The 23,638-nt window shown below is 33.8% G+C and overlaps 4 protein-coding genes across 8 annotated transcripts; 1 reads left to right on the top strand and 3 right to left on the bottom strand.

Annotated features, from left to right (window-relative positions):
• The first annotated feature begins 2,176 nt into the window (after positions 1-2,176).
• On the top strand, positions 2,177-4,531 carry LOC143550986 (serine racemase-like). Its single transcript, XM_077041530.1, has 6 exons — positions 2,177-2,418; positions 2,511-2,597; positions 2,998-3,228; positions 3,308-3,381; positions 3,494-3,680; positions 4,254-4,531. Exons 1-6 carry the CDS (start codon positions 2,183-2,185, stop codon positions 4,498-4,500), a joined length of 1,062 nt encoding a protein of 353 aa, XP_076897645.1. The 5' UTR covers positions 2,177-2,182; the 3' UTR covers positions 4,501-4,531.
• A 957-nt stretch (positions 4,532-5,488) lies between these two features.
• LOC143550985 (uncharacterized) lies at positions 5,489-9,980 on the bottom strand. 2 transcript variants are annotated; one of them, XM_077041528.1, is made up of 13 exons: positions 9,670-9,979; positions 8,353-8,774; positions 7,997-8,114; positions 7,799-7,897; positions 7,434-7,700; positions 6,702-6,809; positions 6,540-6,611; positions 6,357-6,443; positions 6,219-6,290; positions 6,054-6,140; positions 5,853-5,960; positions 5,701-5,769; positions 5,489-5,613 (listed from the first exon to the last, which is right to left on the bottom strand). In XM_077041528.1, the coding sequence occupies exons 1-13, from the start codon at positions 9,862-9,864 to the stop codon at positions 5,539-5,541; spliced, it is 1,779 nt and encodes a 592-aa protein (XP_076897643.1). In that variant the 5' UTR covers positions 9,865-9,979; the 3' UTR covers positions 5,489-5,538. The 2 variants fall into 2 exon arrangements, with proteins under 2 accessions (XP_076897643.1, XP_076897644.1); XM_077041529.1 differs by lacking the exons at positions 5,489-5,613; positions 5,701-5,769; positions 5,853-5,960 and having other exon boundaries at positions 6,054-6,136; positions 9,670-9,980.
• A 1,088-nt stretch (positions 9,981-11,068) lies between these two features.
• LOC143550966 (LIM domain-containing protein WLIM2b-like) lies at positions 11,069-13,857 on the bottom strand. The gene is made up of 5 exons (XM_077041511.1): positions 13,458-13,857; positions 12,680-12,773; positions 12,041-12,063; positions 11,832-11,939; positions 11,069-11,357 (listed from the first exon to the last, which is right to left on the bottom strand). Exons 1-5 carry the CDS (start codon positions 13,590-13,592, stop codon positions 11,112-11,114), a joined length of 606 nt encoding a protein of 201 aa, XP_076897626.1. The 5' UTR covers positions 13,593-13,857; the 3' UTR covers positions 11,069-11,111.
• A 295-nt stretch (positions 13,858-14,152) lies between these two features.
• Positions 14,153-17,777, bottom strand: LOC143550965 (ubiquitin-like domain-containing protein CIP73). Of its 4 annotated transcripts, none has more exons than XM_077041506.1 (13): positions 17,211-17,777; positions 16,954-17,071; positions 16,720-16,812; positions 16,496-16,620; positions 16,274-16,420; positions 16,116-16,185; positions 15,873-16,027; positions 15,612-15,776; positions 15,336-15,528; positions 15,205-15,255; positions 15,059-15,127; positions 14,582-14,975; positions 14,153-14,488 (listed from the first exon to the last, which is right to left on the bottom strand). In XM_077041506.1, the coding sequence occupies exons 1-12, from the start codon at positions 17,361-17,363 to the stop codon at positions 14,611-14,613; spliced, it is 1,704 nt and encodes a 567-aa protein (XP_076897621.1). In that variant the 5' UTR covers positions 17,364-17,777; the 3' UTR covers positions 14,153-14,488; positions 14,582-14,610. The 4 variants fall into 4 exon arrangements, with proteins under 4 accessions (XP_076897621.1, XP_076897622.1, XP_076897624.1 ...); XM_077041507.1 differs by having other exon boundaries at positions 14,616-14,975; XM_077041509.1 differs by having other exon boundaries at positions 14,582-14,996; positions 15,098-15,127.
• Between the last annotated feature and the right edge of the window lie 5,861 nt (positions 17,778-23,638).

The following is a 23,638-nucleotide window of genomic DNA, read 5'->3' as shown; positions in this document are numbered from 1 at the left end:
ACCAATATTTAAGTAAATTAAAAAAATCATATGCTGTACTTTTCTAATTAATAGATTTTATCATGTTTTAAACAGGTACTCAATTTTCAAGCTTAGAATGGTTTAATTTGATGGTGGATTGATCTAACGGTTGATGTTTGTTTGTTTGTGGGGTGTTACATGTGACTCCTTTTAGTTTAAAGTGTTTCTAGAACCCAACTTTAACAGTTTTGTATTACAAAGTTGATTTTAAAATCAGGGTTCTTTTTTGTTAGAAAAGTTACTTTATGCTTAGAATTATAATCTTAACATGTGATATGTGATATTATGATGACACACATATTTGTATGTGATTTATAAAGGCACCGATTCTCACCACTTACGTATAAAAAATTAAGAGTTTGTGGGCTGGGAGTTGTGATAGGAGAGAAATAGCTGAGACTACTACCAGGGGCGTAGTCAAGCCCAAGAAAGACTAGGGTCCATGTCTTAACATATTTTTATACAACCGAGTTGTATGTGCTATGTTACAGTCTATAGAGCAATTACGGCTGAAATATGGATCTAAACCAAGAAGACTTAAAAGGCACAAATATATGACAATATTATAAGGATGATTTACATTGGAATACGTATGTTACAATGTGTTATAGAAAGTCCATCCTGTAAATAAGACATTAGGTACCAAACTTATATGTCATAAACAATAACCCTCTATATGGAATGTTTAACCTATCAATATGTTCGGACTCTAGCCCCGACTGGATTTCATTTTTTATGTTGCCATAATGATCTAAGATCGGATCATTTAAAACTAGTCTCAATCGATAATTAAACCCAACTCTGTTGAAAATATATATACAATGTTTAAAACTATCAGTTCTCATGATCAATATATCAGATTTTAATCAACAGTAACTTATACACTAATATACAAGTTAGATATACAAACTATTTGAAATCACATATCTTGTAATATTGCTTAAGGAGCTATTTTATATATTTTGATCAAGAAACATGTAAATTTATTTAGTCTAAAAATACAAATATAAGAATTAAGATATAGGACATGTGCTTTGTTTATAAATTTACATATGAATGCAATCATATTCATAGTGATGTTTTGTTGAAGTTAACAAAGGAAATACAGGAAGGTTCTAGATTCTGGTCGTTCTCTTTGTTGTTTTGTCGCATAATTGCGAGGGCCATGATTTCAAAATTGTGTTCTAGACACCCTTATAAATTCAATTATTTAATAAACATTTCTTATTATATTTTTTTATTTCATTTAAGAATATATAAATAAACCCACATGGCCATGCCAAAATTGACAGGTGGGTTTGGTTAATGAGCCCCGGTTAATGGTACATACTATACTAGGGAAACGGTCCTATTGTTAACACTCGTTTTGAGTTTTAGACGGGTTTTTTCGGGTTATGGAACCGTTTGTTAGTATTGGAATTATGGAATCGATTAGTACAGTTTCTAAGTCATTCTTGCAGGAATCCGATTTTTTGGTGATTGTAGGACTCGAGAACTAATCCTATTGTATTTTAAACGACTAATTCAAACAAAAATGGATAAATTTAAACTACGGGGAAAAAAATGGGCAGGGTGGGACCACCCTAGGCCATAGGGAATCCTCGCCCCTGGTAGTTCAGTCTGGCTCATGACCAGCCCTATAATTAACAACCTGTTCTAATCCAATGTCTTTCAACCCAACCCAAAACACCCCATTTTAAGCCGACCCGTTTTCACACATACCTTGTTTCTACTTAACCCGAACCCAGTGTTGTAAAAATCCCGACTAGTCACTGAAATCCCCGATTAATCGTTTGTCCCCACTTCACTGATTAATTTTGGGCTAGTCGGCCAATTAATTGGTCAATTGTCAAATCCGGCCAAAATCGGCGGTTTCCGGCAAGATTATGACCAAAATCAGCGATTCCACGCGAGATTCCAGCAAAAACCAGCGGTTTCATGCGAGATTCCAGCCAAAATATGTTTGTGTATATATAAAACTGAAAATTATGCATTAAAATCCAATTCAATTAATCCCAACTAATCACTAGTCCCACCACACCACCCGATTAACAACTAACGATTTTTACAACACTACCCGAACCCATTTGACATGACCCGTTTGCGAATCCTAGTTAAAGTAGACATTTTTAATCTAAATAATAATAATAATAATAATTACATGTACTATGTTCATCTTCCAAACACACCATCTAGATCTCTTGTTGATCTGATCTCACTTAAAACAAAAAGAAGCATGGAACAAGATAAGAAATATGCAGCTGACATAAACTCAATAACCAAAGCACATGCTTTAATAAAGCCATATGTTCATGTAACTCCTGTCTTGTCTTCTGAAACCCTAAACACCATTGCTGGCAAATCTTTATTTTTCAAGTGTGAATGCTTCCAAAAGGGGTAACAAATGTTTTTTTTTATATATATATTTTCTTTAGCATATTTCTTGTTCATCACAATGACTTTTTTTTATTTTTTTTTATGGTTATCAGTGGAGCTTTTAAATTCAGAGGTGCATCAAATGCTATCTTTTCTCTTGATGAACAACAAGCAGCCAAAGGAGTTGTAACTCATAGCAGGTATTATTATTATTATTATTATTTAAGTCAAACATACTAATTTCAAGAAAAAAATGTACTTTGCAAGAATGCTTGATTTTGGAGAATTTGGGCAAATATGATAGAAACAACATTATCTTTATTATTCATTTTGGTTCAAGATTACTCATTTTAGCATAAAGTTTGAATTTTTGATAGTTAATTATTATTTTTTTAAAATTTTTAGTATATTATGGTAATTTAAGTCAAACACGCTAATTTCAAGAAAATAATGTAGTTTGCAAGAATGCTTGATTTTGGAGAAATTATGCAAATGTGATTGAAAAAAAATATTCTTTTTGGTTCAAGATTACTCATTTTAGCATAAAGTTTTGAGTTTTTGATAGTTAATTCTGTTTTTTAAATTTGTTTGTATATCTAGTGGTAATCATGCTGCAGCACTGGCTTTGGCTGCAAAGCTTAGAGGAATTCCTGCGTTTATAGTTATACCGAAAAACGCTCCAAAATGTAAAGTTGAAAATGTGAAACGTTATGGCGGTCAGATCATATGGAGTGAGGCTAATATGCAATCTAGAGAAGAAACTGCAAACAAAGTATTACATGAGACGGGTGCTGTTCTTGTTCATCCATATAATGACAGTCGTATAATAAGGTATTTATATAGTAATATTTGATCTTTAAGGTATTTAATATTTATAGTTTTATTTAACATTTTCTTGTTTTCTCTATAGTGGTCAGGGTACGTTGTCACTCGAGTTTCTTGATCAGGTCCCACACCTCGACACTCTAATAGTTCCAATAAGTGGTTTGTAACTTCGTAATTCGTATATTCTACTATCATATCATCTATATCTATTGATATTAATATTATACTGAAAACTTGTTTGCTTAGATTCCTTTTTTCATGTAACATGCAGGTGGCGGTTTAATATCTGGAGTCGCGATTGGAGCCAAATCACTGAACCCTGCCATACGGGTCGTGGCTGCTGAACCAAAAGGTGCAGACGATGCTGCACAATCAAAAGCATCTGGTAGAATTATAACTTTGGCTCTAACCGACACCATTGCAGATGGGCTTCGAGCTTCCCTTGGAGATCTTACTTGGTAATCTTTAAAACATGCATTAAAGTATTAAACTCGACAATCACACACATAATTAGGGGTGTGCATGAAACCGTTAAAACTGATCCGAAACCTAAAAACCCAAACAAAAAAAGCCGAACTGAAACAAAAACTGACGGTTTGGTTTTATGTTTGTGTAAAATCCGAACTTATGGTTCAGCTTAAGTATATTAACTAATTTATAAGAATTTATTGTTTTTTATAGATTTTTATTTTTTATTTTAAGTACTTTTTAAGAATTTAATAAATAGGCAGCTTAAATACTTAAGCCCAAATGTATTATAATCAACTACTTTTTAATTTAAAAAAATGATTTAGGCCCAAATTCATTATTTTCGGTCCAAAATTTTCAAGCTCAAATGGCAAGGCCGAAAAAACTGAAACCAAAAAAACCAAAACCAAAACCGAATGGTTATCAAAAATTCAAACACCAAAGTTTTGATTTTAGCCTAAAATCAACTCAGACTGAACGTGCACACGCCTAAACCTAAACCTAATAATAATAATAATTAATAATAATAACTAATAATAATAATAAAGTGTGTATTTATGCAGGCCCGTTGTACGTGATCTTGTTGATGATATTATAACTGTGGAAGATAAAGAGATAGTTGAAGCTATGAGATATTGTTATGAAGTACTTAAGGTTGCAATTGAACCTAGTGGTGCTATAGGCCTTGCTGCAGTTCTTTCAGACAAGTTCAAGCAAAGTCCTGTTTTTAAGGATTCGCATAATATCGGCATTGTGCTTTCGGGCGGTAATGTGGATCTCGGCGTGCTATGGGAATCATTGAATCGTTGATATTTTGTACATTTTATATTCAACTAGAACATTTGTAACATTTAACAGTTATGTTTCAAGCAATAGTTTTGTTTAGAGGTGGTAATTGGATATAATATTTGTTTTTTGGTAGTACAAACAATAGTGACTAATATAGATTATATTAAAAATAGTAACAATACGCGAGACGGTTTTTATGTATTGCGTACGAGCACTTGATTAGTTTTTGAGTTCCTGTAAAACTTGCAGTTAGGACTGTAAACGAATCGAACGAACGAACGGCTCACAAACAGGAAATCATGTTCGCGTTCGTTCGTTAAGAAGTTTAACTTGTTCACTAACGCAAACGAGCATGTACAGTTTAAGAAAAAAAAACATCATTCTTAGTCCAAAACATTAGATATAATCACCTTAACTAGATGTAAAGTTAAGCACTTGAGATAATAATAATAAATAAACATAATCATCCCCTTAATCGGTGGTTTTATTTTTATGATGTGAACTAAGCACAAGTTAAATTTGTTGTTAGTTAAAGCAAAACTTTATAAAACAGACCATTAACGAAACAAACTGAACATAAACAATAAAATTAAAAAAATTAAATGTTAGGTTGATTATTACAAATAAAATATTATCAAAACATAAAACAAACCTTTAACTAACAAACAGAAATAAATGAACGTAAATGAACACTTTACCGAACGTTCACGAACACAAATAAACGAACACAACCTTTGTTCACGTTTGCTCATTTAACTAAACAAACAAAATTTAATGTTTGTGTTCATTCATTTATAAACGAACGAACGATTCACGAACTGTTCGCTGAACGTTCGGCTCGCTTACAGCCCTACTTGCAGTCATTATGAGAGCTCAAAAAATATATAAAACTCAAATAAACTTTACAGCCGTTCATTATTCGGTCAAAAAAAATACATGTATGAACACTATAATGCATGTTTAACACCCTTAAAACCATGTGTGTACTTGCATAACTTTACAGGTATATCCAACTGTACAATAACGAATTTGATTATATATAAAATGTGCATTTGTAATTTATTCTTTTCTCTTGTTGCACAACAAAATCGCGTGCTTCATCTCCTCTGTATCTAGCCATGTCTGCACCATCACCTGCCCAAAACATAAACATAAACGCATGTCATTTACTCATTTACAACAAATTTAAGTTTGACTTTTGAAAGTCAAATATAAACATACCTCTTGTACTTTATTTCCGGCTCGAGCTAGCAACTTGTACTCGTTCTGGAACATGGATGCCATATAAACCTGCCCATAAACATTATTCAATACCGATACGTAAAATCTAAGAAAAACATATGCAAAGATTTTTCTTAAAAAAAATATATTACTTGAAATGACGGGGTCAAACCAGGGCTCAAGAAAAACCGCCCTTTTGTTACTGACTCAATGCCTTCATATCTCTGCAGTCCTTTGACAAGTAATTCAAGATCGGTCCACTGTCAAATTTATATGAGATTATTGTTAAAGAACAATTATTTTATAACAACTTGAATGCACAAAATTAGTAGAAATGGAATGACTAAAATAACCTCGTCTTCAGGTTCGGTGTAAGATATACCATTCGAGACAGTATTATGACCGATAACAGCCTCCAAAGACTCGGTCAACGGATCTGGCTGCCACAAGATAACCATCATACTATAGCCACCATCATTATAAAATATTGAAAGTATTGAAGAAACTTGATAAGTTACCGTTATTTCTTTCAAAGATAAGAATATGCGTTCGAGTGAAAAATCTAACTGATGAACTTTTGCTTCTACCATCTGTAAACCAAATGATTCTCGTTATTTTGTTACAATAATTATATTTTTCGAAAAATTTTCGTTTACCTGCCCAATCTTGAAAGATGATGTGGCGTTCGAAGTTGCATCCCATGAAACTTCTGTCTGGTGTATCAATGCAGGCACTCCTTCAATCTATATTATTCAAGTAATGCTTTGAAAACAAGGTCTTTAAAAAAGAAATATTATGTGACGACTGACGAGTACCCTTACGAAAGAAATGTTACTTGCCTCGACGAATATTCCGAAATATGATATCTTTTTTATGCAACATGTCACTATATGCCCAACTTTAAGCTTAGCCTGCCAAAAAAAAAAAAAAAAACAACTCAAATTTAACATAATGTTATGTGAAATTAAGTAACTTGAAAAAATTACTGTCTAAAATTTTACCATGAGGTTTCTTTTTCTTTGTATTGACTCTTCTTGTTCTTTTGGCTTCACAGAAAATATTAGCTTCCGAGATTCTCTGTCGGCTAAAATCACATTAACTTTGATTTTCTGCAAAAAAGTCGGTATCTTTATGTTATTAATAATATTACTTTTATGCCCTCTATCCCATTGGTTAACAGGGTATTGGTGAGTCTCGTGAGTTTTCTGTTAACGGTGGGCTTATAAACAAACCGAACGAACACAAATGGAACATCTTTGTGTTTGTTCGCTTAACTATAACCGAACAAACGATCGAACATGGACAATTAAACGAACAGGGTTCTCTTGTTCATGTCCATTCATTAAGAAAAGGAACACGTCCGAGTTCGTGAACGTTTATGTTAGTTCGTTTTATAAACGAATGGTTCTCAAAACGACATAGTTGAACAAACATAACTGAGCTAAAACTAGTTAAAAGTAATGTGCAGAACCAAGTGTTGGGCCTAAAAGTTATTAAAACTAGAACAAAGTTGTAAGGGGCAAAAAAAATTTAAATGAATATATTAACGAACTTAAATGAACGAACGAGACATATGTTCATGTTCCATGTTCGTTTAAATGAACAATTTTTTTTTGTAAATAAACAAACTTCCCGCCAAACGGTTCATGAATAGTTCACTAACCGTTCGTTTTATTTAAAAGCCTAGTTAACGGGTTCTCACGGTTACCAAGAAAATAAAGATGTGCTAATACCTGACCAACAAAGGTTGACAAATATTCAAGTTTCTCTTGGTTATAAATTGCAAGAAGATCCTCAAGTTCCATATGTGGCGATATTTCCCCCTCAATTATTTCAAGATCTACACTTGCAGCATCAAAGTTTCCAACAACGCCTAAATTCTTTCTGTATGTAGCGGGATCAAAGCCTTTGTTCTTCAACCAAGATTCAAAAGCTAAAAACTTCCACTTAGCGGCAAGATATCGATATGGCAAAAACCCTATCAAAGAGCCAAAATAAACCTGTAAACAAAGGGCAAAATATAAAAAAAATAAAAATAAAAAATTTATTATCATATTAAGGTTGCCAGGTCAGCAGGTTCTGTTTTATGAACACTTACAACGAATCCTCGGGTGCTACAACTTATCAACTCCACTTCTCCTCTTCCTGTAGTCTTTATCATATCTTGAGCCCGTTTCCAGTCCGTATCTTCACCATCCTATGTTTGTATCACTTAGAATTCAGGTTTTATTAATTCATAACTTGAAATGGAAAAATGAGCAGGTCGAAAATAAAATATGATAAATAATAATAATACCTTCAAGAACATTCCTGAAAGCGAGTTTTCACGTGTAACGAAATACGGTATTAGATTCTCAACCTTAGTATTCCTTCCACCAATGCCAAACATCTCTTTCACGGGTTGGCCTAACGACCTATAACATATCAAAAAGTACAAAATGTGTATACATATGTCGGGTCAGTTAAACCAAAAACACTTTTTGTCCAAAAGATTTGAACTTTATGCAAAGAAATAGCGAGCCAATGATTTTAAAGATTTGCAAGAAGTTTTGTGCATCAAACATACATTTTGAGCATCTTTGACCCCTTTGACCCGTTTCGCTTTAAGCTTAAAAATTTCAACAATTTGACCCGTTTGAGATAAAACCGTACCTCTCGGGTCGTCCTTGCAAGGTAGCATCTTGAGATGGTTCTGAAACGAAAACGGTTGTTACATCCGTACTTTCCTGTGACTGGTCAAGATTTCTTGAACTTATGTTATCTTCGTAAGTTTGATCAACTTTTTCGGTTGGGAGTGTACTTTCTTTAATATTAACCGTCAGCTCTACTTCATTATTTTTCATAAGAGGTTCAAGATTCTTCACCAATACCATACGACTAAACCGTCCCATATCATCTTGTTTACCTATTTGCAGAGATAGATTAGGTTTTAGGGACAAACTTGATAACAGCTTTGTATCATCATCGTCATCGAAAGCAGTTGACTTCCATAATATAACATTTGGAGTCTTTGTAAGTGGTTGTTTACGTCCCCTTCCTTTCTCATGTTCCGAGTTTGGTTTTCTATCTTTTATCTAGGAAAGACACATAAAAGCATAGTAAACTAAACAATGGAATTTAGCATCATGATTGATGAAGTAATTTTCCATACCAATAATGAAATATACATATCAAATTTGAAGTTGCAGACAAGTTTTTTGGGGTGTAAACGAGCCGAGGCGAGATTGAGCTAGCCTCGTTTTGACCTACGAGAACTCGAGCTTGGCTCATTTTGAGCACTTTTTCTAAAGCTCGAGCTCGGTTCGTTTATTATTTATAAATTAATTTGTATACATTTTTATTCATTTTTATATATTTTGAGAAACACCTAAACGAGCCTAAGCTCGGCTCGAGCTCGGTTCGTTTATTATTTATTAATTAATTTGTATACATTTTTATTTATTTTATATATTTTGAGAAACACCTTAACGAGCCTAAGCTCGGCTCGAGCTCGATTGTGAAGTGTAAATTAAATACATAGAGGTCCTAAAAAGTTAAAACTTAGAGATAAACTAAGCTCGTTAAGGCTCGACGAGCCTAAATGATCTTCCGGTACAAGGCTCGAGCTCGGGCTTGAAAAAGGTTCGGCTCGTTTTGAGCTTTTTATCGATCTGATCTCGAGTAGCTCACTAGCGGCTCGGCTTTGCACCCCTACTTTTTTCAACTCTTCATCATTTCAAGATTCAGTTTAAAGACATCAAAAGCCTATGCTTTTATAGAGTTTAAAAAAATCAACCACATTACTTCAAACAAAACAAATATAGTATCTTTTCAAGATTGTCAATCAAGAATCTCAAAAGGCTTTCTTTTTTCACAAATCCATTCTAAATTAATAATTTTTAATAATACCCAATCAAGAACACAACAAGAATCACTATTTATACCAATTTCAAAAATACCCAAATCAAATTTACTAAAAAAAAAACTGACCTTGGCAAGAGTATGTTTAGGGTTTTCACCAATTAATTTATCAAACTTGAGCTCCATTTGGTCCAAATTTCCTGCAAAGACTACAACTTTTGTATATTGTTTAAGAGGGTTTTTAGAGGCTTTTGGGTTAATATAATAATAATTATAAGGTATGGAGAATCCAAAGCTGGAAGCTTTAATGGTAGTCAGAGACATGTTTTAAGAGATTGTTGTGTGTTTTTGTGTGGTGTCACTCACTGTATGTGAGTTACAGGATAAGTACCATAGTCATGTTATGACTTGTGTTCAAAATTAAAATTTGCGACTTTTGATTTTAGTACAAGAAGATATTTTTGAGTTGAAAGATGAAATGTGCAACTCTTTTCATTTATAGAATATTTGTAGAATATGTTGTGCTTAAAAATAGTTTATAGCAGTGGCGAAGCTTGGACTGAGGCGCCGGGGGGCGAGCTCAAAATATATACAAAAAAAAAACAACAAACGAGGGGGGCCGGACTCAAATTTTCGAACAAAAAAGACTAAACTTACACTACGTATAAAATTTTTCGGCCGAAAACAAGTAAATTTACACTACTGCGCAAAAAAACAGAGGGGGCGGGGCTACCACCGGCCCCAATGAAGATGCGCCCCTGGTTTATAGTAAATAATCAAAATGGTGATTGAGATAAAGTGTGATGGTTAGATGTCTGACTTATGTATGGTGTATTGTATGGTTCTTATGTTTTTTTTTTTTATTAAAATTATAATTTTAAAACAAGTTTCTTCTGAATGTATATAAAAAATACGTGAGATTGTTATTTTTTACTCTCTTATTCGCTCTCATTTATCACACTTGTCTAATAGTTCTTTGTCGAGGGTGATGCTGATGATAGTGGGATTTTTGAGGGTTAATTTTTTTTAGGTGGGGGGGGGGGGGTTGTTTGGAAAATATAGTGCAGGAGGGTGGTCATATTTTTATAATTTGTTATTATTTCATCTTTTAAGAGTACTTTGGTCATTTTATAAAAACTTAACAGACGTTAGTTTTAATATTCAAACTTGTTTACAAATAAACCGCACTAGATGTTAGTTAGAGCACAATGACCCTTTTGTATGCAACCGACCCGAAATCAGAAATAAAACCGGTAAATAACTAATTTTCAATTAATAAAAAGTTAATACACCTAAAACTTTACAATGACTTGATATCATAACTCTTAACTTAACTAAATAAACAATATAATCAATTTGATAAATATGATCTATTTAATTCAAACTTCATTTCAATCTCTTTGATCTTCTTATGTGACTTTATTTTTTTACATCATATATATTTAACATGAATAAGAAATATGTTTACAAAATTAGTTATAGATTTAAAGAAAATGAAACAGAATGATACATTATGTAACACCCTAAACAAATCTCACATCAGTCATGAATATAATGGACCATGAGTTTAGTTATTCAGCTGGTACTTTCTCTTCGGATATGACTCCTGCCACTATCTGTTCAACAGCTTCATTCCTTTTCATGGATCCCACCTTTGTTAGGTTATTGTAGTTACCCTTCTCCTTAAACAGCTGAGAGAAATGCGCCTTGCAAAATAAATTCCCCTCTAAAGCCGCGTAATTAGACGGCGTCAGCTTGCAACCTCCTTGAGCGCATCTGAAGCACTGCTTATGGTAAAATTCTCCCTCCACCGTTACCTACATCCATCCATCCATCATTTTACTTACAAGGCATGTGCATGAAGTCGAAAAAACTTAACCAAGACAGAAACCGACGGTTTGCTTTTATGTTTTTGTAAAACCAAACCTACCGTTCAATTTTAGTTTTGCATGTAATAAAAACCGAACCATATTTCAAGTTTTTTTTATTTTTCTTTTAAGTAATTGATAAGAACTTAACAAATATATAACTCAAATATTTTAACCCAAATGTATAATAATCAATTAATCATTAATTAACAAAATGATTTATGCCTAAATTCATTGTTTCAGGCCAATTTTTTTTTCGGCCCAAAAGCTTAAATTGCAAAACCGAAAAAACAAAAACCGAACGGTTTCAAAATAAAAAAAAACCTAAGTTTTGGTTTTTGTTTCGAAACAAACCCAAACCTAATCGTGCACTAATATTTTATATTTTACTATAACTATTAATATCCTAAAAACATAACAAACCTTTTCTATTGGATACACAGTTTTGTGACAAACTGCACATTTATCCTGAGTCCCAGAGAACATTAAAGAGAGTTTGCTAGCCAACTTGCTTGGGTTAGGGTTATTTTTCTACATGATTACCACACTTTAATGCTTAGTATTCATGCAATTATAATAGTACATTTCTTACATAATATTGTGTCTAAATTGAGAAAAGACTGTTCACATACCATTCCATTTGTTTTGTTTGATGCTGAAACCAACAAAAAAATTGAGTTACAAAAGAAGAAGAATATAACAATAACAAAGCTATATACATATAAAAAGAAGAATCATTAAAAAAACTAAATTGTTGTGAGATAAATACAAATCATTTGTATTTTTACGTACGAATTTAAACTTTGTACTTGTTACATATACGTATACGTATACGTTGGTTATGTACATAAAAACTATTAAGCTAATTAATTCATATAAGTTTTAATTTGTATTGTTTACCTAGACATGTTTAGGGTCAGATGCAGGGTTGCTTATGAGATTTCGGATGTACTGTATAACTATTAAAATGACCCTTAAAATATGAAGTTATACACACACACATGTAAAATGCACACGGCAATAACTAGAGCCAACTCGGCTCGCTTTCTCTCGGTTGAAGAACTAAATAAACTTGTTTACCCTCACCTCACCTATGGCAAATCTATAGTAATACTACTTTTGTGTTTAAATAGTAAATAAAATAGTTAAAAATAACTTTTTTTATATATGTAAAAAAGGGAAAATTATGGGCCCCGGTTTTTTGGGCCATGTGATTACCCACCCGACGCACCCTAATCCGCTGACCCTAAATATAGAGCGGGGAAGCTCACATGGTATTCTGGAGGCGCCTCCCATCTCCTTGAACTTTTGATCGAAGTGGGGCTTGCAATAGAGTGATCCATCCAATTGAAAGTACCTACTAATCTAGCACATCAAATTTATAAAATTAATAACAATATTCTAAAACTTAATTACATTTTTATTGATGTAATTGATTCTTCTTCAAAAAGTTGGATAGACGGTGGTGAATCCAGGATAGTTTATTGCAGGGACATGTGTTAGGTCAGTCAAATAAAACAAAAAAAAAAAAACGATAATAAATAACATGAAATATTTTAACATAACCTGTAATACATAATTTGTTATATGTGAACGAATAAATTACATTTCGGTTCTTTACATGCAATGTCATGTAATTTACGAACGTCTTGAGGACATAGAGGTCGATAGGAAATATATAGAGGAAATATATAGAGAGAGAGTTAGTTCGGCCGAAAATGAGTAAATTTACATTATGAATACAAATTTTCGGGCGATAAACAAATTAATTTACACTACCGCGCAAAAGACAGGTGCAGCGCCACCCCTGCCCCGTATGGCAAATAGGAAAAGTAGTACTATTGGCACTAAAGCAATATTAACATACCAAAAAGGGAAAATCACCAAGATTTATCAATTAATTTTTTCATATAACTTAAAGCTACAATTTCCTTGTGTTTTTAGTCTCATAATTATACATTGGATCTGCTATTGTGAATAAATTGTGTAACTCGATTGCCAGATAAATTAATAACACATTTTGTTAATCCGATATAAGCTAGCACATACCACGAGTTTCCCATTGCATTGGACGCATCTAAAACATGTCCTATGATACGGAACACCATCCGCCGAAACCATTTCGACGAAATGAACAGTCTTATCACACGCCTTGCATTTCTGTACCGTCCCGCTAAAAGACATCTTTTACCACCTTGATCAATATGTCTAGACAAACAAACCAAAACTAAAATGGAGAAAAAACCTCAACACACAAAATGTTTGGGAAGCTTTTATTATGTTATTTCCTTAGGACATGGTTTAAATGGTTTGTTGTTCATTAAATTATGAAATTGTGTTATTAAGTGGCCAAGATTGTTTTGGCATCAAAGGTTGAGCTAGATTCATGCTTTGTAAATTGGGAATCAATAACTTTGAGAAATAATAGGAACTAATACACATAATATTTTCGATCGGTAACAAACTTCTGCACGGTGTACCCGAATCTAACCCGACCTGGAACCGGTCCCTACCCGTACCAACCCGCGGTTAATACCTGGTATTGGTTTCTCCCCAGAGTCGGACCCGACCCAGACCTGCCAGAACAGGTTCCACCTTTACCCAGTCAAAACCCGGACCGACCCTACCCGAAACCCTAAAAAAACTCGCAAAACCCTGTCAAATACCCGACTATACCTGGAACCGCTTCCTACCTGACCCAATTTTGGCTTTCGTTGGTCATACCCGGAATCGGTACCTATCCATTTCCGGTTCCTGAAAACACATGGTTTGTGCACCTCTAGTCCAAATACTATCATACAGATGTTAAGTTCAAGATCAAATTTCGACACGGGCCAAAGCTTTTTTTAGCTATAATATCATAACGTTCCCGCCAAAATCAATATTCTTTTTCGGGAAAGATTAAACAAGCATTTAGTAATCCTAATAAGTTAATAAGTTATAGATATACCATCAACAATCATATCAAGAGACCAATACCTAATGATTCGGGTAATCTGTACAACGATTTCATAATACCTCGATCATAACTTCAGAATTATAAACAAAAAACACTACTGTCGTTCCCGCTCCTATTCAACCTACAAACGCACACAAAAGATTTTAGATATTCAGTAACCAAATTTTTTGTGTTATTATGAATGTTTTCTTTATTGGGTTAAGAACAAACAAACCTGAGGATTAGTTGTAACTTGTAACATCACTAACGTTGTTCACGGTCCATAGAAGGTGGTGGTTGAGACGGAGTTGAAGCAGAATCGGAATCAGAACCAGAACTACTACTACCACCACCACCACCACCACTGAAAGCTTGTGCAAAGATGGGCATCATCAGTTGTATCATACTTGACATATCAAAACCACCATCACCGCCACCGCTGCCGGGTCCACCCATACCAGCAAACAGGTTTTCCAACTCTTGATCATCGTCAATCTCTTGAGCGGCTTGATCGACTATGTTCCTCATTGCAGGATTCTGAGATAGTTGACCCAACATATACCTGAACACGTCTGCTGGACCAATTCCGGGTGGGTTTGAAACTCCAGATGCAGCTCCTTCTGGTTGGCCTGGACTTACAAAATAACTAACTTTACATAAACAAATTCGTTTAATGAGCAGCGATTAAACAAAAGATGCTTAGACATAATACCTGCTGAAGCCTGATTATCACTTCCCGTGCTATCATTACCCCTAGTTTGCGAATTAGTTCCATTCATAGCTACATTCAAAGATGATATTTTACGGTTAAATGTCTGTTACTACTGTTTGTACATAAAACGATAGCAGTAATGTTACCTGCTCCATTAACAGGTTCTCCTTCGTTGACTGGTCTCCTTTGACCGATTCCTAGGAAAAACTTACAAACTGTGAGGGACAATGGTGACAAAAACGGTAATTGGCTGGTACAAGTAGTTACATTTACATACCTGAACGGATATGAACATTTATGTTTCTTGGAACAGCACCCATACCAACAGGACCGAAATCCATAGAACTGAAGCCAGTAGCATTACCACCAAACAGTGAATTAGTTAGTAGAGGAAAGGGCTGAACCATTATAGGATTAGGCCCGGATGAAGATATGTAAACAGCGGGTCCAGCACGCACAGATGATTCAGCCTGCAACATGCAAACCCTAATTAATTTCGAATCAAGAATTCATCTAATGACGATAGTAATATAAAAGAAAAAAAGTGGCATACAGGAGACTGTCCGATACGCAAATTCATCATTGTACGACCGAGCTCAAGCAGAAGAGAGCCTAAATGCAGCATAGCAAGCCCTGATTGCATTGCTTCTGACTGAATCTGAGCTCTAACCGTGGGGTCCGTGCAATTCTCCTCTTCCTCTAGTCGACTTGCAGTATGCTACACGTTGCAGCATATTACAAATAATAATCGGAATTCAGAAGCTAGTAAAAGGTTTGTATTCATACTAAAATCAGGTAACATAGTAGAAATTACAGATAAAGAATCGATAACGGGCCCACTGAGAAGGCGTTGTGCATGTCGCATAACAACTGCAAGAGCTGCAGGTAATGGCACATCACGAGCACTAGAAGGCAATTCAACAGTTGGTGACTGTTCAGCTCCATTTAAAGGTTGATTTGGTTGATACCCTGTGAAGAGCCCCAAAATGAAAACTTAAGATAAACTATTATTATTTAAAAATATAAAGAAGCAAAGCAATAGTTCATGAGTCAGTACCATTCTGTGACAATGCCTGCTCCATACGACTCATAAACACAGAAAGTGTGCGCAATGAATTAGGAATTGGCTGAAATACACACACAAACATGTGAGACAATAGAGTAAGTTGCAAAAAAACAACAGTTGATGTGAAAAATAAAGTTTAAAACTATTACCACCATAGCGAGTATTGGTATAGCTATTCCCGTTCCTAAAGGAACTTGTGTCCCTTGAGGGGCAGGTTGACTAGGGTCTCTCGGTTGCCTTTGATTGTTGACATTAGCGTCCCTAGCTCCAAATGAATCAAAAACAGCTGACATAACCTAGAAGCAAAATAAGAAGTTTTGAAACATAATACCATCAATTTTTAAACAACGTTGCACAAAGCATCAGCATACCGGACTAGTATCACGGGCCCCACCAACACTTTGGCTCCCACCACCAAATGTCCCAAATAAAATACTATGTGAAACACGTGCAATACGAGGACGTAAACCAGCAGCATTAGCATCTTGTCCTGTAGCTATAAAAGTTACCACATAGACATTATGTGTGTGACCCTCATTACAATTATGTAATATAACATTATAACTCTTAATATGTCATAAAGAGAGAACCAAACCTGTGTTACCACCACTTGCACTTGTTGTCCCAGTGGAAGAACCAGAAGAAGGTTGTCTAGCCACAAGATGCAATGTGTGTCCACTTTCAACGTCTATAAATCATCAAGGCTTTCAAGTGAGAACACATGATCTTAACTTCTTTAACATATAAACCAGTCAGCCTATTTTTAATAAGCTAATTAATTTAATCTGCGTGCTTTGAAACACATCTAGTCATCGTGTAAAAAGGATACGATATTCAGAAAGACGATGCTCATCTTTCAAAACCCTGCCCCTAAAGATTAGTCGTTGCAGTGTAACCGGGAGGCCAACATCACTGGCTATTTTCTCCTTGAATGTTGAGACTAGCATCTGAAATATTGACAACAATATAGAAAAATAGTCAAAAGAGCAATTTGAGAAATCACTATGAATATACGAGCTATATACGTTAAAAGAAAGACATAGATACAAAATTTAAACGCTTTAAAAGAGTGAGAGAAGGGTATACATTTTTATCAACATGAAAGTCATACAACTGTGAATCAAGTGTCTTGATATGTATGTCCACTGTTGATTCAGAACTTTCACCAGCAACATCGCTGGTGCTCACATGTACATCTGCCATGTGACGGTTGAACCTGATACAAAGCCAAGAAGACATAATAGGAACAATCAGAAAGAGGCTGTAAATGAATTCAAGTAAACAAAACCTTGTTCATATACGTCTGCCAAGCTTTTAACGGATAAGCAAATGGTTTACAACCAGCTAACCGAACGAAATTTCTTGTTCGAGTTCGTTCATTAAGGAAATGAACTCGTTCATGAACGGTTCACAAATACAAACAACGAACGAACACCAATGAACACAAGCAATGTTTTATTTAACTTCGCTAACCAAGAATGGTCAATGTCAACGGTTCCAGTCCAGCTACCAAGTCTGTGCTGTTTTTTTAACATTCATCTTCATATGTTAATTTTACGTACCAATTAATCACATAATACTCATGTATTCTTTGTTTTATAGCTAATAACTTTGTTCAAATCTACATACGAAGATTAGGAAAGTCATTAAAAGAATTAAAAACCTTTAATGAACAAACATAACGAACAAATTATCAAACGTTCACGAACGCAACTGACTGAACATAGCCACTACTCGTGTTCGTTTATTTAGCTAATAATCAAACAAAATTCCTTGTTCATGTTCACTCATTTATTAAACAAACAAACTTCCCGCCAAACAGTTCACCTCACGTTTGGTTCCCTTTAATGAAAGAACATAAACAATCACACAATTACGAACATGTAACCAACCGTTCACGAGCATAAATGAACGAACACAACCTTTGTTCATGTTCGCACGTTTCTTAAACGAACGTAAACATAACGGTTATAAACGAGCTTCCCACCCAACAGTTCACCGAACAATTATATCTCTTTAATGAAGAAACATTAACCAACACACATTAACAAACGTAAATGACCGAACATAAGCAAACACGTTCACAACATAAATGAACAAACGCGACCTCCGTTCATGTTCGCACATTTATTAAACAAACGAAACGGTTCGTTGCTAAACATCCGGTTCATTTACAGCTCTACATTCACTCTTATAACTCTATAAAACAATTAATCATAGAAACTAGTTACCGAACACATATTAATGAACATAAATGAACATAATCAAACAGACATAAATAAACGTAAACGAACACACATTAACGAATAAGCGTAAACAAACACGTCACCGAACATTCACGTCCACGTGTTTCTTAAACGAACGTAAACAACAAGATTCGCCAAACGTTCGGTTCGTTTACAAATACAGCTCTACATTTCACTCTTAACTCTATAAAACAACTAATCCTAAACATTACAGTTCCAGCTTTCAATCACACAACTCAATACTTAGGGTTTCCACAACGCATAACCAGAATCGACGTCTAAATGAACCTAGCTAGGGTTTATCACGTAAAACATCACCAAATGTTACAAATAAACTGAATAACTAGGTGCGATTGACAACAAATCGAAGTATATGTCTAAAATGAGCGATAAACGTAACATTCACGTCAAAATAAACCGTACGATTGTAAATAATAATACATATTATTATTATTATCTTATTATTATTAAGTGAGCTGAGATTACGAAGAGACTGTACAAGTTTATGCAGAGGACTTACAGAGACGATGATCGGAGAGTCGCCGGAACGATTGACGGTGCAAACAAGCACGACACGAGGACTGTGTGTTGACTGTCACCTGCTGCTTCAACTTTTGAAACACAAATGAAATTATTATTATTACTATTATTATTATTATTATTAGTATTATTATATAAAAATATTATTTGCTATGCTACTATACAAAATTACAAGTATCTCCCTATGATAGTCGTAAGTTTTTCATGTTAGCTATATTTTTATTGGTTTTTATTAATTTCAACTATTATTTTTTTATTGCCACCGATCATAACTAACAAATTGGTTCTTGACAGTCTCAACTTTTAACGTATTTGTTCTCAACGGTCCGCGACTAACAGAATTTTAAACCCGTTAGTTGCAGGTTGCCGGAAAACATTTTTGGTCGGAATCACTCATTTTTTTTCGGAAAACTCAACATTTTCATCTCAAACATGTTTGTAACTTTGTATCAGACATTTAGGAACTTTTTCCTAATAAAAGCTTCAATTATTAAGGTCGTCGGAAACCTGAAACTGTCGTTGAATCGGTTGGTGGTGCTCAAGTGGTGTTGGTTGGTTGATGGTGAGTCAATTGGTGGTGGTGGCGATGTTTCCGAAAAAAAAAAAGAGTGAGTTTGTCGGCATCCTGCAACTAACGGCGTTAAGATTCTGTTAGTCGCGGACTGTTGGAAACAAATACGTTAAAAGTTGGGACTGTTAACAGTCAATTTATTAGTTGGGACCGACAAAGACCAAAAAGACGATAGCTAGGGTTAATAAAAACCAATATAGTTTTTTTCGCAAGCCAATATTTTTATTTTCTCTTGTCTTACAACTTTCATATGACACGGTAGTGGTGTTGCATTAATGATGTTTATATAGTTAAGCCTATTATTTATTATATGTTTTAAAGACTTGTTTTTACCCAAGTAATTAGAAAGTATATAAGGTATGCAGAAATTATAAACGGAATGGAATGACTGTTACGAGTGAATAAAATAAAATTACTTATTATACAGAGAAGCCGATTAAACACAACAAAATAGTTATTGATTTTCCCGTGTTCTTTTTTTCTCCCATTTTATTCTCTCATTCGACAACCCTACCACCAGTAGCTGCCACATTTGTATTCTATTTCTGTCTTTTTCTGGCAAACAAATCACACAATATAATGATTCATTTTATTCTTATACGTTAGCGAAACACAATATAATGTAATGATAGTGATTCATTTCATTAATCAACTGGTAACTAACAAAAAATCATAAAATAAAATGTGTCCGTTGGTCACGTGTTTCTTATGAAACCAAACCAACACCAAATCACTGTCAGTATATTATACGACCAGTCAAACTCACACTATACTATACATACTAATCATAATCATTATCTTCCGATATAATAGTAATAATACTCGCGGGTATCCTCCAGTTACAGGTGATAATACTCATCCAAACGCTAATTTATAGCTTGTTGTGAAGTTGTACTATGTCACATTACACACACATTTATAGTTTAGTTAAGCTGCATTTTTTTATAATTTTATTATTTGAAGGTTTTTAATTTGTTTTTGTATTGGTTAGATGCTTTTAATTGCTAGTTATGTTAGTTTATAATTGTATATGCATAGGTGCTTATCAAATTCTGATGTCAATGTCTTTTATTGCGCTATGTACAATATACCTCAAAGTTGTTCAATCCTTGAATGCACACAGTCTGGTTTCGGTTTTTGCTTCTGTTTCTGTTTATGTTTATGTTTTCATTATTAAAAACTTCTCATTGTGTTAACTCGTGTTCGGTTTTACCTTTTTTTTGTTAAGTCAGTGTCGTGATTTTCTTAAAAAGGACTACTTTCATCGTTTGACATTTATGGTCGGTCTTTCTATAGTTTCTTGATTTGCATCCTTTGTGCTTGTCTTTTGGTCGGATACGACACCCCTAAATACTTACTTAAACAAGTGCATGGACTCCAGAGAAGTTGTCAAATATCAGTTCATACTCCATGTTATCGATTGTATTTATTCTTCTTTTTCTTTCAAATTATTGTTGTAAATCGGATGTTATATATTTTTGGGTATATGTGGTCTTTTCATATGATATTTAGGCTTACACCGAGTAATGTTAGAAAACTGTTCATTCTAGACACATTGCATTTTTATTGGATATTGTCATTATAAATACTCGTACTCGTGAACTTATATTTTGTGTGATTCGCGAGTATAGCTCTGAAGATTGGAAGGCGCAACTGAACATACCTGCTGCAGATATGCGTTACAAAACCGAGGTACATAAGCATATCGTTTCTATTTAATAATTATTTATGCATTAATAACACATCTATATTTCATGATTATAACTTATATAACTGTCATAGACTCATAAATATTAGTTCCAACTAGGTAACTTATGGTTTCCATAATGATTATAGTTGTTATATTAGTTCCAACCCGAGAATTAGCACTTACAAGTTCAAGTAATGGTATGCGGTTATATCAACCTGTGAATTTACTAGTCGATACGCTTAGAAGAATTCTTGATCTTACCACAAAGGGAATGTGCAAATTGTCTGATTGTGCAAAGTTAGTCATGGATGAGGTAATAAAATCTGTATATTCAATGCAAATGTTGATCAACTTACTTTAGGCTTTGTAAGGGCTTTTTCCGGTTTTGCCATATGGGCTTGAATCGAATTTGGAAATGGGCTAATCAATCCAAATTTGATTCGGACTGGTACACCGAATTAAACCGTATTAATAGAATTCGACCAAACAACAAATTTTGCCTAGATTTACTTTCGGTTTGTGTTCCAGACAGTCGTTTTAGTTCCGTGTACAACATCAAATATTCAAACAAACACAACATATCATAAAACCAAAAGTTTACAACATAACAAAACAACTAGTTTTCTAAACATGTTTTAAATAAGTATATAATTGTTATGTAGACATATAAATACATTAATCTCAATCATGTTCAAATTTTAAACGTTAAAAAAGATTTGCACATAATAAAAAAACATATATCAACTTTGGCAAGTGTGTTTGAACTTTGCAAGTGTTTTGTTTTATAATATAAAAAAAGATATGCAAAAATACTATACAATAAAAAAATGATGATTTGGTAGACAGATCTTCTGCTCAAAGTATCACATTGGGATTTGATGATATCAAACATTTGATTCTCTACAAACTCTATAAATAATCATCAATTCATCTTCATTAACAAATGCTCACAAGTCACAACAATTTTCGCCAATCAGAAGTCGCCACATAGAATAAAATCACACGAAGATAATTCGAGTTTATGAAACGGACTCTAAAGAGTACCAATATGAAGTTTGTCGCGTTACTAGTTATCGTAACAGCCTCGCTTTTGGCCGTGCCACTAGTACTTCCGCCATTGCCGCCTCCGCCCATGATGTTTATGTTCTTTCCGGTTGGGATCATGGCAGCACTTATGTTAATGATGGTGTCACCGGTTGAGTATCATCATCATTTAAATAATAATGAGTTTCGTTGGCATTGTTAGTTTGGTATAGTTTTTGTTCTTTAATATTGTAGTCTATGTAGTATATATGATTATAAATTTATAATATCATGATTCATGACCAATCTTTTTGATGAATTTTGTTGTAGAATTGAGTTGGATATAAAATAACTAGATTGATTAAACTTGTGTATTGCGGTATATGAGTAGACATGCACAAACTGGTTATTCGAAAACCAGTTAATTTAATAACCGGTTAGTGGTCAACGGTCAATTAACGGTTGGACTTGTTAATTGGGTCGGTTAGTAACTGATTTTCAAGCACAAAAACCCTAACCGGTATAACCGAATCGGTTACTCACCGCCGGGTGTTTTCCGGGTAGAAACCGGTTAAAGAATTGGTTAAAAACCGGTTAGTGACCGGTAAACCAGTTTGGATGTGCACCTCTAGGTATGAGCGTAATTTTTTTCGATTTTGAAGTGCTTGCTAATAAAATATATTCGTAACATAACCAAAAGGGTATTGAAACGTGTTTATTTTGCTGTTTTTTATTATGCAACGTCCATATCTATACGTTGTGACGAGTATCAAGTGAAAAATAAAAGGCAAAAAATATAATTATTTATAAAAATATTATTTTACTAATATTTCATGAAAAATTGTCTTTGTAATTGGAGATGTGTTGGAACTAAAGTACACAAAATGTAAATTTTGGAATCAATAAAAGGAATGATAACTTAAAATTATTTTATTTTAAAAAATATAAGTTAACTATTTAAACAAATGTAAAAATATAATTATTTTATTTTTTGCACACACACTTTATCATGTTTTGATCAATTTATAAGTTAACTAAACTAAACTTGATGAGAGAACTCAAAATAAGAATAAGAAACTAAACTACTTTTCATGGTATCAACTCTTAGTATATCACTTAAAGCAACAATAATCTACTAGGTATGAGATATATTAAACCTTAAAACAACTCAAAAAGGTCTTGGAATAATAAGGTAGAGTATGGTCTGGTAGAGTATGGTCTGGTCTGGGACAATGATATGACTGCTCATATACGTTTTAATATAGGACTCGTGTTGGTGTTTCTCTGTTTTGGTCCTAACCTATTTGGTCCATGTTCCATCTTTGAAGCAAAGTTATTGGTAGATACTAGATACACATACACATGATCAAGGAGTCAAGTGTAAATTAATCTATATGTTTTTAGCTAAATTCTACCCTCAGTTTTTCTAGTTATTTTCCATGTC

Source organism: Bidens hawaiensis, unplaced genomic scaffold, assembly GCF_021521415.1.
Source record: "Bidens hawaiensis isolate Kalapana, Puna unplaced genomic scaffold, B.hawaiensis_p1.1 tig00016205_1, whole genome shotgun sequence".
Classification (NCBI taxonomy): Eukaryota; Viridiplantae; Streptophyta; class Magnoliopsida; order Asterales; family Asteraceae; genus Bidens; species Bidens hawaiensis.
Note: the sequence above shows the minus strand (reverse complement) of the source record. Positions and strands in the feature narration are given on the sequence as shown.